Below are 14,588 nucleotides of genomic sequence, written 5' to 3'. Positions count from 1 at the left end.
TAATCATATAGAACTTGTAATGCAACTTTTTATGAATCAATTATTTCAAAAAAAAATTCCATTTAACACCTGAAATTCAATTATTTTAAAAAAATTTAATTTTAAACTATTTTTCATCCCACATGTACAAAAATGTCGCTTTTAGATAGCTGACGACAGGACGTAAAGTCATTCATTATTTTTTTCAACCGTATGAAAATGGCGTTTAAACATTATTTATCAATGTGTTGGATCGTGATCATCTTAACTAAAAATAATTATAATTTGTATATAGATTGATAGATTATTGTCTGTTTATAAATATTTTAAGATGATAATTAAGTAATTAGTTATTATTTAAATTTATATATTATTTGATTTTAAAGAGCATGGAATTTTTGTGAACAGATTTTGCTGGGTATTTTTGGACATGAAAATTTATCTCAAAAAGTGAGGTGCTTAAGGGCATCCGGGAAAAAATAATGGCTTCGTGATAGACGTCTCATTTAAGAAGAGAAGAATATTTTGAGTCGGTATTTTTTGGTAAATATAGAGAAATGCTCTGGGACCAGCGGTCCTCTCGGAATTTAGAGAAATTTTGATAAATAATTATTGAAAAAAATTGTTGAAATATACGGAAAAAGGGGGTTTTGAACGGTTCAGTATAGACGTCTCATTTTGAGAGGATAAAATATTTCGGGTTCATATTTGGAGGGGTGATAGAGGAAGACTCTCCGAGGAGCGGCCCTCTCCGTTTTTGCAATAATTTTGCGAGGAAATTATTTTATTAACGATTGAAAGTGGAGTAATTTGAGGTTTAATACATTTCCTTAGTTCAAGTCTCTCACTTTCGCCAAAAATCCAACTTTTGTAATTTCGTTTTTCAATATTTATTTCTAACATTACTTGCAATTTTCGAGAATATTCTTTATCATCATGAATTCCCCTAATTATCATGATAAATCCGATAATAAATTTTTAAAGTTAGAAAATAATAAACATAATTTTAAAAAATTACTTTTGGTTTCGTATTGATATGGCGCTTCACTGAGGGCTGAAAAAGAAAAAAAGCGTATTTTTTATTTATTGTCACACTACTAAAACATTTTAAACAAATTTTTTGTAAGCTTTTAATTTGTTAATCTTAATAAGCAGACGTACAAAACACTAATTTAAAGCTTCAAGGTTAGTTAACGATGTAATCGCAATATACTTATTATACGTCCATAAATTTAAACTCTTCATAATTAACAATAATTATTATTAAATGTTAAATTTCTTTCCAATAGATTCCAAAGGAACAAATCCTTTTAAATTAAAATTCCTTTTTCGTAGAAAGGAGATGCATAACAACTTATTCAACAAAACTAATATTTGCGTTATTTGTCATGAAATTACATTTTAGGAACAAGCGGCTGAAAATTTTCGCAAATCTACAATAGAGAGATACTGGAGAATGTGACGAATATCAGAATTAGAAATTCGAATTTTGTAACATTTTTCAACCATACGATACATTAACGTCGTGCACTCATCGACGCAATCTCTTCTCCTTTCTGCTATTTCGATATTTGCCTTGAAAAAATCAGCATATATCGGAAATATTTTTTGTGTAGATTTCACTGCAGTGAGAAAATCTTCATTATTTGTGTACCCTGCAACTTTATCCATTGATTTCGTTAATACGTCATAGAAAGTGAAATTTAAACTTTTATTAACTCTCGTACTTTGCATGACAATCTTCTCCAGTATACAATTTTCTTGCCAATCAATAAGATCATTTAATTCACTTTCTTCAAAGTCAGTTAGATCACAATTTCTATTCAACAATACTGAACGACAAAATAATAATTTTAATAATTCTATTATATTCTCTTTCTCTACGTCATTGTAGTAACGTTGATCGTAATCATTCATAGTTTTTGAAATTGTGTCTAAAAGATTACGAACGTTTTTCGAGTAACTAATGAACAGCAATTGGTGCTTGATATATTTAATGCAAGTATATATTTCTATATCAAAACACGATTTCACATCAATACTATATTCCATCAGAAGTTGTAACATCTCTGGTGGGTAACGAGATGAATATCCTTCTTCAAGTAAAACTGATTCACAACAACATTTAACTTCCTCTTCACTTAGGTAATTAAATATGCATCTAACAATTTCAGGACGAAATACCGAATCACCTAGGTCAGATATTATTTCCTTTGACTCTGGATTTGAATTATTGATATTTAAAACTCTTATGCTAAGTGCGTAAAAAAATAAATCCTCATTAGCTTCACTATTCCAATACTGGATTAACATGTCCGTCACTTTTACCAATCTATCAAACACTAAAGGAGTTAAAGGTATGGATACATATATCCAACCTGAATAAATCACTAAAGCCGTTTTTAACGGTGATTCACCGCGTTTAGAGGTTATAGAGGGATCAGCACCATTTTTTAGAAGAAATTTAACTACAGCTGGCTGCGCTGCAATTGCTGCGAAATGTAATGGTGTACGGCCACACTCTTCAGTTTGTATATTAACATCAGCTCCAGCTTCCAATAGCAGTTTCACTAGTCTCGGGTGTTCGAATGTTGCTGCGAGGTGAAGGGGACTTATACAATTAAACAGACTGTCAGTAACAGGATAACCAGCGTTTAGAAGAATCTCTAATATTTCTTCACTGCCACTTTCAACAGCAATGTAAACGGCTAATTTTCTGGCGAAAGTGTCCGATTCATATTCGTTTGATGGTTCATTTACAATTGCCTTAACAGTTTGCAGTTGTCCCATTCGAATAGCCAAATGAAGCTGCTTTTCTTTAAAACACGTATTATTTGCACTAATTTTCGACAACCTTGTAACTAAATATTTCCACATGTAATGACGACCCAAATTAATTGTAGCATCAAATACATCACCTAAATTTTGTACTTTAATACCAATATTGACTAAACATTTTATAGTATCTAAACTGCCTTTCAAAATATGTGATCTAAATAAGCGTAGTTCATCTTCATTAACTGTCGAGCTGTTTTTGACGCCATTCTTCATGAGATATTCTAGAATGTCCACACGATCGGACGATACTGCAAGTTCAAGAGAAGATTCCAAATAACTGCGATCATCATTTGGAATATCGACTTTGTTACATCCATTCACCATAAGCAGTTTTACCATTTCAAAATTTCCTTCCTCAACTGCGTTACGAAGAGGTTTCATATTAGTTAAATCGTTGTCACTTAAAACAGCGCCATGTTGAAAAAGAATTTCGGCCATTTGAACGTTTCCTTTCTCCAATGAAACATCGAGCGGTGTATTGCCCTTAATATCTTTTACCCCAATAGTGGCTCCATTACCTAAAAGTGTCTTTGCTATTTCTGCATGTCCTCCTGCAGCCGCCACATGCAGCAATGTCCTGCCACGAATTGTTTCCGTCGCCGAATATTTCTCGAGTAGAGAATGAACAAGATTTAAGTCTCCATGGTGGACTGCGAGAAATAATTCATTGTAGTCCGAAGTATCGTTGTAATCATTCGAACGATCCATGGCAACGAATTTAAGAATTAAATCCATTATAGACTTTACTGTAGCTTCGATAGTGATCTACAATCCCGAATAGAAAAAACAGCTCCAATTAAATATTCTGTAATAAAAACAAAAAAGTCTGTATCACTTATTTAAATAAATTCTCATTGCTTCTTCATAGAGGAAGGATTTAGTACTAAAAAGATAATGATGTGGAATTATGTCAAAACATCAGACATTTTGATTATTCTTCAGATTTTGTGATGCTTTTTTCAGCTGATCTAACAGAATGTGCGCAAATGTTTATGCTGCATCGGTATCTACAATACAATATACAATACAATTTTTTTGTACCGATAATTCCGACGGTAGTGTATTTATATTTAATTAATTATTATGTTATTACTAATTAAATTAAAATTTAATTATCTGATTAATTATTTTAAACACTTATTAAGGGTCAAATATGTAATAAATATTTTTGAATCGTACAAAAAGAAAATATAAAATAGAAATGAAATACTTATTTTTTTTTAATATCATTTATTCATTTAATTAAAACTAAATAATAGAATTATTTAATATTTTAGAAAGATTATTTTTTTTATTATAATTAATTTAATAATTTCAACTTTTACTTTTTTATTCAAAATATGTACCTATATTTTAAAATTTTAACGTTTTTCTTTATAATAATAAAATAACATAATATAAAAATATTTTATAAATTGAACTTAAATATATAGGTTTTTTGATATTATAAATTATCTAACAATGATTGGAAACGATGTATTTATGATTTTATTAGTTGTTCCATACCTATGGGACCAGAGGCCATTTAACCAAAAGAAAGAAAGAAAGATGTATTTATGAAATGTAGACAAAAATTGTTTCTTAATATTATATATAAATAGTAATTTCTACTCGGAAAATTTTTATTTAAAAATTGAGGATATGAGAAAAACTTTATATTTTTCCAGAAAAGTTCGATGTTGATATTAAAAATTTTCAAATGTTTTTGTAATGACTTCGAATAAGACTCAATATCTCAGAGACTCTGCGCGTCGAAGAATTACAGAATTACATGGGTCAGAATTCGTGAAATTTTCAATAAAAATGAAAAGTATTTTTTTTAATTCGAAATATTTATTCCCATACATGCATTAAAAGTGGGCAGTGTAAAAATGTCAGAAAATACTACGGATCAAGTTTTTGTGATATTATTAATTTTACTTGTTGTAGGTATATTTAAAAAAAACCGAGAAACAAATAAATAAATACATAATTAAATTAGTTTCTATTATTACTAACCATGATTAATGCAATATCAACATATCGCTTTTATATACTCGACGATTTTCCGTGACGAAACAAACATTAAAATAACGATGGCATTTTACAACGTTTGGATTACAGTAACCAAGACTTTTTAACTTTTACTTATATTTTATATAAGTATCTAATAATTATAATTTATAGAATATTATTTGTAAATCAAGAGACAGTTGACAACATTTATACCCATAAAAATATTAATCGTGATAGAGTGGAAACTTCAGCTGTGGGAACAAAGCCCCAAATTAAGGCTGTTTTTACATGCATGTTAGCAATGCCTAAAGGTGCATTTACACCTCAGTCGAAAGAAAAAAATAATATGCCGAAAATGCATTTGATTTGTCTGATTTTAAGTAAATTATCGTTATAATTTATATGTATAGAATGTGATAATTAACTTTGAATTAGACATAATAAATACATTTGCAAGCTATTGTAGATACAACGATAATTATGTATACTGATCAACATAAACATTTAGTATCTAATTTTTTTATAATATGTATAATAATATAAGTCTTATTAGAAAACGGCTGCCGGGAGTGCTTTACTCTGAAAGTTTGTAACATTTTTGCTTCTTAATATCAACAAAATAACTTGAATTTTGGAAGCCTTTGGGTCGATTAGGATTTTTAAATTCCATAAATATTTTAAAAAGTAATATTTTATTATGTTAAAGTTTAATTAATTAATATTAACGTGTAGACGAAAACAACATTGATTTAAAACTTAGTTAACGATGTAATTCCAAAATATATCCATAATTTTGTGCTTCATAATTAATGAAATAATATATTAATATATGTAATTATTATTAAAGATTAAATTACTTTCCAATACAATCATGGGAACAAATCCTTAAAATTAAAATACTTTATCGTAGAAAGGAGATGCGTAACAAATTATTGATTAAAACGAACCCTTACGTTAATTGTTTTGAAATTAAATTTTATGAACAAGCAGCTGAAAATCTTCGCAAATCTACAATTGACAGATATTTGAAAATTTGATTGATTTCAATTCTAGAAATTCGAATTTTGTGATACTTTTTAACCAAATGAAACATAAAACTAACACAGTCGTTGATGAAATTTCTTCTTTTTTCTGCTATTTCCACATTCGCCTTCAAAAAATCAGCATACATGGGAAATTTTATTTCAGAAGATTCGATTGCTTCTAAAAAGTCATTGTTGCTCGCGTACATTGCAACTTTATCAATTGATTTCGTTAGTACATCATAAAAAGTAAAGTTCAGATTTTTATTAACTTTCGTCTTTTGCATGTCCACCTTCTCTTTTAAGCACTTCTCTCGCAAAGCATTAAGATCAATGAATTCACATTTCTTATACTCAGTTAAATCACAATTCGTTTTCAACAAGGGGCCATCCATAAACCACGTAGCCTCTTGAGGGGGAGGGGGGGGTCAAGCAATTGACTACGACAAGAGGAAAAAATGGCGCTAATACATGTAATAGCGTACTACATGGGGGGAGGGGGGGGTCAAAATTCTCAAAAAATGGGGCTACGTGGTTTATAGACGGCCCCCAATACTAAACGACATACTAACAATTTTAAGAAATTTATTTTACTCTTCTTTTCGACGTCATTGTCGTTATCTTCATCGTACACGGAGAGAAATATCTGGGCTTTTTAGCATGAAGTTCTTCATACTACGATTGCAAGAAACCTATGCGATTTCGGTAAAAGTTTTCTGCAATGTGATTGGTCGGCCCAGGCTCTGGGCGTGGCCTAATAGCCAGTTGCAAGGGTCTAATACCGAAAAAGCATAGGATTCTTGCAATCGCAGTATACTTTCTTGCAGTCATAGTATACTAACATTTCATACTTTTAAAATACAAAGCATTCATGCTATAAACGATTGATTTTTCTCTCCGTGTAAGTATAAAAAAGTTCAGAAATAACACTTAAAATATCTTTAACGTTTTTAGAGTAACCAGTTATGAGTAATTGGCACTTGTAATTTCTATCGGAAACGTTTATTTCTATATTGAAACAAGATTTCGTATCATTGTATTCCATCATAAGTTGTAGCAACTCTGGTGTATATTCAGATGGATCATTATCATCATTTAGAACTGACTCAGAACAACATTTAATTTTTTCTTTCTTTAGATAATTAAATATGCATTCAACAATTTCAGGACGAAATACGGAATTTCCTACGTCAGATAGTAGTCCATCAGACTTTGAATTTGAATCATTGATACTTGATAAAACCCTTATTCTAACTGCAGGTGAAAGTAAACTTTCAATAGCTTCCGATTTTGAATATCGAATTAACATCTTCGTTATTTTGACCAATCTCTCAAATGCTAATGCAGAAACAGGTACAGGATCACAAAACGGAGAAAATATCTTTATGGCCATTTTTAACGGTGATTGACTGCATTGGGAGATTTTAAAGGGATCAGCACCTTTTTTAAGAAGAAACTTAACTACAGCTGGCTGCGCTGAAATTGCTGCGAAATGTAATGGGGTGAGGCCATAATCAGTTTGCAAATTAACATCAACTCCGGCTTTCAATAGCAGTTTCACTAGTTTCGGGTGCTCGAATGTTGCTGCAAGGTGAAGGGGACTTATAAATTTAAACAGAGTGGCAATGGGATAACGAGCGTTTAGAAGAATTTCTAATATTTCTTCACTGCCACTTTCAACGGCAATGTAAACGGCTAATTTTCTGGCGAAACTGTCCGATTCATATTCGTTTGATGGTTCATTTACAATAGCCTCGACAGTTTCTAATTGGCCCATTCGAATAGCCAAATGAAGCTGCTTCTCTTTAAAATACGTTTTTGCACTAATTTTCGACAAACTTGTTAATAAATATTTCCACATTTCATGATGACCCCTAATAATTATTCTATTAAAAATATTATATAATTTTTGTGTCTTAATGCCAATATCGATTAAATATTTAAAAGTAACTAAATTGCCTTTTGAAATACTTGAATTAAATAAGCCTTCTTTATCATAATTAACTGTTGAACTACTTTTCAAGCCATTTTTCATGAGATATTTTAGAATTTCCAAATGACCAGATGATACTGCATGGTAAAGAGAAGAACCATATTTACTTGGAATGTCGACTGTGTTACATCCGTTCACCATAAGCAGTTTTACCATTTCAAAATTTCCTTCCTCAACTGCGTTACAAAGAGGTGCCATATTTTTCAAATCGTAGTCACTTAAAACCGCACCATGTTTAAAAAGAATTTCGGCAATTTGAACGCTTCCTTTCGCCATTGCAACATAAAAAGGTGTTTTACCCTCACTATCTTTTTCTTCAATAATCGCGCCATTATCTATAAGATTTTTTGCAAATTCAGAACGATTAAACAAAGCTGCATAGTGAAGTGGTCTTTCACCATTGAGATTTCTTGCGTTCAAGTTACTATCTTTTAAAAGAAGATTGAATAACTCAGGCTGGTTTTCGCTTATCGCCAAATGCAGAGGTGTATTTTCTCTTCCGTCTCGGTTAGTGATGAACAGTTTTGCGATCTCTGCATGTCCTCTTGCAGTCGCCACATGCAGCAATGTCCTGCCACGAATTGTTTCCGTCGCCGAATACTTTTTTAGCAGAGAATGAACAAGGTTTAAGTCTCCATTGTGGACTGCGAGAAACAACTCATTGTAGTCAGAAGTATCGCTGTAATCATTCGAACGATCCATGGCAACGAATGAAAGAAAAAATTACTTCGAAAGTAATCTACAATGTCGAATAGGTAGAATTGATCCAATTAAATATTCTGTAACAAAAATAAGAGAGTTTACATCACTTATACTGAAATATATTCTAATTATTCTTGTTAACACTCTATACATGCGTATACCAATCATAAAATTTATGAATTTTCTAAAGCTAGATTTCCTGTTCAAAAACTTTTATTATCTATACATCAATTTATAGATTAAATAAAAATTAAATTAAATTAAATTAATTAATAATTAATTTAATTAAATTTAATTAATTAATTAATTAAATTTATTAATTAAAACAAAATTTTGCTATTTTTTGAACCCATCATATGAGATGCAACCTTTTAAAAAATATATAATAATTTTAAAACACACTCAATAATAGAAAATTATTCGAAATTACAGGAAAAGAATTTACTCAAAAAGAAAAAAACAAGTTTAACCCTCTGCCTACGCTGACTTATCCCCACTCTAGCGCTTTTGAATATGTAATTTCCGCATAGTTCCCACCAGACAACCGAATTGTCGTTTATTGTCGATAACAGTCACTTATTGCGTATAAGCATAGGGTCTTAAAGTTTCAAATATTTTATAAAAAGTATTATTATTTATAAATTCTCACAAGTGTATAAGAATAAAAGCCTAACTGAGGGTTAAAAAATATAAAGAAATAACTTTTTATTTAATGTCATATAATTGAAATATTTTAAACAAACTTTTAATAAACGTTTGTTTTGTTAATGTTACAGTGACGACGTACAAAACATTGTTTTAAAGCTTAAAGCTTAGTTAACGGTGTAATCGCAATATATACATCCATAAATTTGAACTTTATAGTTAACGTAATAATATGAATATAATTATTATTAAAGATTAAATTACTTTTGAATACATTAATGAGAACGAATCTTTAAATAAAAATTTCATATTCGCAGACTGAAAATGCATAACAAATTATACATAAGAAAATATTTTTGTTAATTAAATATTAAAATCATATTTTAGGAACAAGCTGCTGAAAATCTTCGCAAATCTACAATTGACAGATAATGGAAAATATGACAGATATCAGAACTAGAAATTTGAATTTTGTAACATTTTTTAACCACGCGATACATTAATTTGGAGCACTCGTTGACGAAATTTCTTCTTTTTTCTGCCATTTCGACGTTTGCCTTTAAAAAATCAGCATATACCGGAAATTGTACTTGACAAGATTTAAATGCTTTCAGAAATTCTTTGTTGCTTGCATACATTAGAAGATCATTAACTGATTTCAATGAAACACCATAGAATGTGATGTTCAGATTTTTATTAACTCTCGTCCTTTGCATGACCCTTTTCTCCTTTAAACACTTCTCTCGCCAATCATTAAAATCATTCTTTAAACAAAATTTAATCAAAGGTAGATAATGTTTTGTAGTTAATAATACTAGTCTCGCTACTATCAATTTTAGAAAAACTATTAAACCCTCCATGTCAGCTTTTTCGTAGTCATCATTATTCTTACTCCAGATAATTGACTCTGCAGTATTTAAAAGTTCCTCAATGCTTCTAGAGTAACCAGTTAGGAGCAATTGGCACTTGTAATTGTTCTCCCGATCCCTCACTCTCATATCAATACATGAGGTGCAATCATTATATTCTATCAGAAGGTGCAACAATTCTGGTGTATGTCCCAGTGGATACGCATCATCTAAAGCTCCGTCAGAAGAACATATAACTAATTCATCACTTAGATAATTAAATAGGCATCTGACGATTTCTGGACGAAATTCAGAATCACCATCGCCTGTTGTTAGTTCATTTGACTCTGTATTTGAATTCTTGATTCTTAGCACTCTTATTCCGACTGCTTTTGGAACTAAGCTTTTAATCTCTTCAGGTTCTAAATACCGAATTAGCGACTCCGTCACTTTTACCAAACCGTCAAACACTAATGGAGAAGTAGGTCTGCAAGAAAACGAGGGTGAATATAACTTCAAAGCCATTTCTAATGGTGCTCCGCTGAACATCCAGGCTATGGAGGGATCAGCACCATTTTCAAGGAGGCATTTGACTACTGCTGGTTGCCCTGCACATGCTGCAAAGTGCAATGGCGTGAGACCTTTCTCATTTTGCAGATTAACATCAGCTCCAGCTTCCAAGAGCAGTTTCACTAATTTCGTGTCCTCGACTGTAGCTGCAATGTGCAAAGGACTTCCAATGCTAAACACACTATCAATAGGATAAGAGGCGTTTAAAAGAACTTCTAATATTTTAGCGTTGCCACTTTCAGCAGCAATGTAAACGGCCAATTTCTTGTCGAAACGGCTCAATTTATATTCATTTGAAGCTTCGTTTACGATTGCTTTAACAGTTTCCACTTGGCCCATTCGAATTGAAAAATGAAGCTGCTTCTCTTTAAAAAAGGTGCTTGCATTAATCTTTGAGAAACATGTCAATATATATCGCCATATATCATGGAAATGCCAAATAATTGGTCTGTAAAATATAACATCTGCCTCTTCCGTCTTAAAACCAAAATCGACTAAACATTTTAAAGTAGTTACACAACCACCTCCAATTCTAGTAATTATGTTAAATAAGCATAAGTCATCCTTATTGACTGTTGAACTATTTTTTATCCCATTTTCTATGAGAAATTTCAGAATGTCCAAACGACGAGACGATATTGCAAGATTGAGAGAAGATCGAGAAAAAATGCCATCGTCATTTGGAATATCGACTTTGTTGCATCCATTCATCATGAGCAACTTTATCATTTCAAAATTTTCTTTCCTAACTGCGTCACGAAGAGGCCACATATATGTCAAATCGCTGTCACTTAAAACCGCACCATGTTTAAAAAGAATTTCGGCAATTTGAACGTTTTCTTCCGATAATGCAACATCAAGTGGCGTTTTTCTACAATGATCTTTTACGTTAATAATGGCGCCATTATCTATCAGTGCCTTTGCGAATTCAGGGCGATTATAGATGGCTGCATAGTGAAGTGGATTTTGGTGAAAGGAATTTTTTGCGTTCAGGTTACTTTCCTCTAGAAGAAGATTGAATACGTCTGGGTGATTTTCCCTGATCGCCAGATGCAGAGGTGTATTTCTAATTCCATCTCGGTTAGTGATGAACAGTTTTACTATCTCTAAATGTCCTCTTGCAGCCGCCACATGTAACAATTTCCTGCCACGAAGTGTTTCCGTCGCCGAATATTTCTCGAGCAGAGAATGGACAAGATTCAATTCTCCATTGTGGACTGCGAGAAACAATTCATCGTAACCAGAACTATCGTTGTAATCATTTGTATGATCCATTGTAACAAACAAAAGGTTTAGATTCGTAGGTAGTTTACTGTCACTTTGGCGGTGATTTGCAATCTCAAAAAGGAAGCATTGCTCCACTTACATATTCTATAACAAAAATGAGAAAATGTGTATCACTTTTAAATGCACGTACGCATAAGCTCCCTTTAGCATTTCTTTTTTATGTTGTTTGCACATTTAAAACATAATTGTTATTATTATTACTAATTTCGGAATATGAATATTTGTAAATAAATTTCCAGGTGAGATTTATATATTTCGATGTGGCGAATAATTGTTTGGATGGAGTAATTAAATTGTTTAGTTTTTTGAAAGAAATGAATTTATTGAAGCAGGACCTGGTTATGTCTTCAAAAAGAATAAAATAAAAAAAAATTTTTTGAGAAAAATGTAGAAAGAATAAAAAGAAAAAGTTGAAGAAAAAATGTAAGTCAATACAAAATAAAAAGAAGGCTTGAATTTCATAGAAATGATTTGGAAATTATTATAAAACGCAGTAAATCATAAAAATAAAAAATTGCAAATAAAGATGAAACTGAAGTTACCAACGTTTGTTCGACGAAAAACATAATACGTAATAATTTCTATTTCCCCGCCTCAGATCCAATTTTTTTCCACTTTTATTATAAATACTAATGTTAGAAGCCATTAGAAATTATTTTCAAGTGGAACCAGGTCGGGGAGGGCAACGATTTTGACATTTTTTTTGTTACCGATTTTTCGAAAATTCAGAAATTTCGAAACAATTTCTATTTCCCCGCCTCAGATCCAATTTTTTTTCTACATTTATTAAAAAATACTAATTTCAGGAATCATAAGAAATTATTTTCAACTGGAACCAGGTCGGGGAGGGCAATGATTTTGATTTTTTGACACGGATGTTTCGAAAATTCAGAAATTTTGAAATAATTTCTATTTCCCCGCCTCAGATCCAATTCTTTTTCCACATTTATTATAGATACTAATCACTCTGTTCGATTAGGAATAACTTCTTTTCCTCAGATAACATTTGTGCAAAAAATTTCGAACTTTGTTGTTCCCTTTTATATTAAAAAAATCAGGTTGAACATATATTATAATTTAAGTTAATCCATAAAATAATTACTTATATTCTCACATTCACTCAAAATTTGTAGCGTGTAAAAATGTCAACAACAAAAAATATATAATGTGTCAAACTTTAGTGATATTGTTAACTTTACTTATTGTCGTTTATATTAGTTTCTAATTAAAAATACTAACCATGATTAATGCCATATCAACATTTATTTACTTTTGTAAACTCGACGATTTTCCGTGACGAAACAAACATTAAATTAACGATGGCAGATTACAATATGTCGATTACAGAAACCAAGACTTTTTAACTTGTACTTATTCTATATAAGTATTTATTTACAATTTATAGAATTTGATTTGTGAATAAAAAGCTGTCAGATGAAAAGGATGAAAACGTTGAAAACCACTGAAAACATTTATAACCATAAAAGTATTAAACCCAATAGAATAGAAACTTCAGCTGTGGGAACAAAGCGTCAAAATAAGGGTGCGTTCACAATCTTTGAATTTGCAATCATTTTTGCAAAATAAATTTTTTTATTGTTCTTTATTTGCTTAAAATTTCGAAATACATTCAATGCAAAAACATTTAAACAATTTTTTACGAACGTTCCAAAACTCAATTACATATTATTATATATGTATTTAAAATTTTTGAATAATATTATTCAAAACTTTAAATTTTTAAAAATGGTAACAATTTAATAATTTTTTATATTTGAATAATTATTATTATACATTTACAACAATTATAGAATTTCAAAGATTTGGTAAGAATTCAATTTTTTTTCAAAAATAAGTTTGGCAGAAAGTATTCAATTATTTTCAAAAATTTTTATATTCAATTCTTTAGATGAATTCAGTTATTTTTAATACAATTTAAATTGAATTCTTCAAAAGAATTCAATTAATTTCAAAAATACAATTTTTCAAAAAAAAATTATTTTCAATAAATTTTAATAAAAATTGAATTTAATTATTTTCAGTACAATTTTAATCAAATTCCTTGAAGGAAATTGAAAATTAAAAAAAATTGAATTTAGATTTTGACAAATTTTATTATTATTTTCTATTTAGACATTAGTTTCATAAATTAATTCAATTATTTTAAATAAAATTTCAATAAAATTTCTCAAAAGAATTTAATTATTTAAAAAATGTCGAAAAAATTAATTTCAATACATTATTAATTGAATTTCTTGCAAGAATTTAATTTATTTTAAAAGTTTTAATGAAAATCTTCGAAACAATTCAATTATTTTCAAACAATTTAATAAAATTCGTCACAAGTATTGAATTATTTTCATAAAGTTATCAAATTCTTCGGAGGGATTTATAATTATTTTCATTAGAATTTTAATACAAATTCTTAATAGAATTTAATTTTTTTTGAAAATTCCAATAAAATTCCTCGAAAGGTTTTTGAATTATTTTCACAAATTTCGATAAACAATAATTCAATTCTTTTAATTAATTTTAATAAAATTTTCTGCAAGAATTAAATTGTTTCAGATTCGAAATTATAAATGTTAAAATATATATAAGAATAACGAGAATAACATTCTTTTAAGAAAAGTGTCAACTTTAAAATTTTTTAAAAAGTTTGCTTATTAACTCAAAAATTTTGTAAAATAAAATAATTTCTAAATTTTT

General features: G+C 29.7%; 2 protein-coding genes across 2 annotated transcripts in view; both read right to left on the bottom strand.

The window, feature by feature from the left end:
• The window catches only part of LOC122505120, a 46,470-nt gene that overhangs the window by 19,987 nt on the left and 11,895 nt on the right, over positions 1-14,588 (bottom strand). The window contains exons 5-7 of the mRNA XM_043616581.1: positions 9,566-11,953; positions 6,763-8,471; positions 1,389-3,582 (exon numbers count right to left, since the gene is read on the bottom strand). Coding sequence (XP_043472516.1) covers positions 1,389-3,582; positions 6,763-8,471; positions 9,566-11,953 — 6,291 coding nt within the window. The remainder of the gene's footprint in view (positions 1-1,388; positions 3,583-6,762; positions 8,472-9,565; positions 11,954-14,588) is intronic.
• LOC122505142 (putative ankyrin repeat protein RF_0381) lies at positions 6,315-13,336 on the bottom strand. Its single transcript, XM_043616609.1, has 2 exons — positions 13,119-13,336; positions 6,315-8,606 (listed from the first exon to the last, which is right to left on the bottom strand). The coding sequence occupies exon 2, from the start codon at positions 8,527-8,529 to the stop codon at positions 6,709-6,711; it is 1,821 nt and encodes a 606-aa protein (XP_043472544.1). The 5' UTR covers positions 8,530-8,606; positions 13,119-13,336; the 3' UTR covers positions 6,315-6,708.

This window comes from Leptopilina heterotoma, unplaced genomic scaffold, assembly GCF_015476425.1.
Source record: "Leptopilina heterotoma isolate Lh14 unplaced genomic scaffold, ASM1547642v1 Lhet_343, whole genome shotgun sequence".
Classification (NCBI taxonomy): Eukaryota; Metazoa; Arthropoda; class Insecta; order Hymenoptera; family Figitidae; genus Leptopilina; species Leptopilina heterotoma.
The sequence above is the reverse complement of the archived record's forward strand: the minus strand, read 5'-3'. Positions and strand labels throughout refer to the sequence as shown.

Coding starts and splice junctions, on each gene's coding strand:
- LOC122505142 (XM_043616609.1), bottom strand. CDS start 8,529: ATGGATCGTTCGAATGATTACAGCGATACTTCTGACTACAATGAGTTG.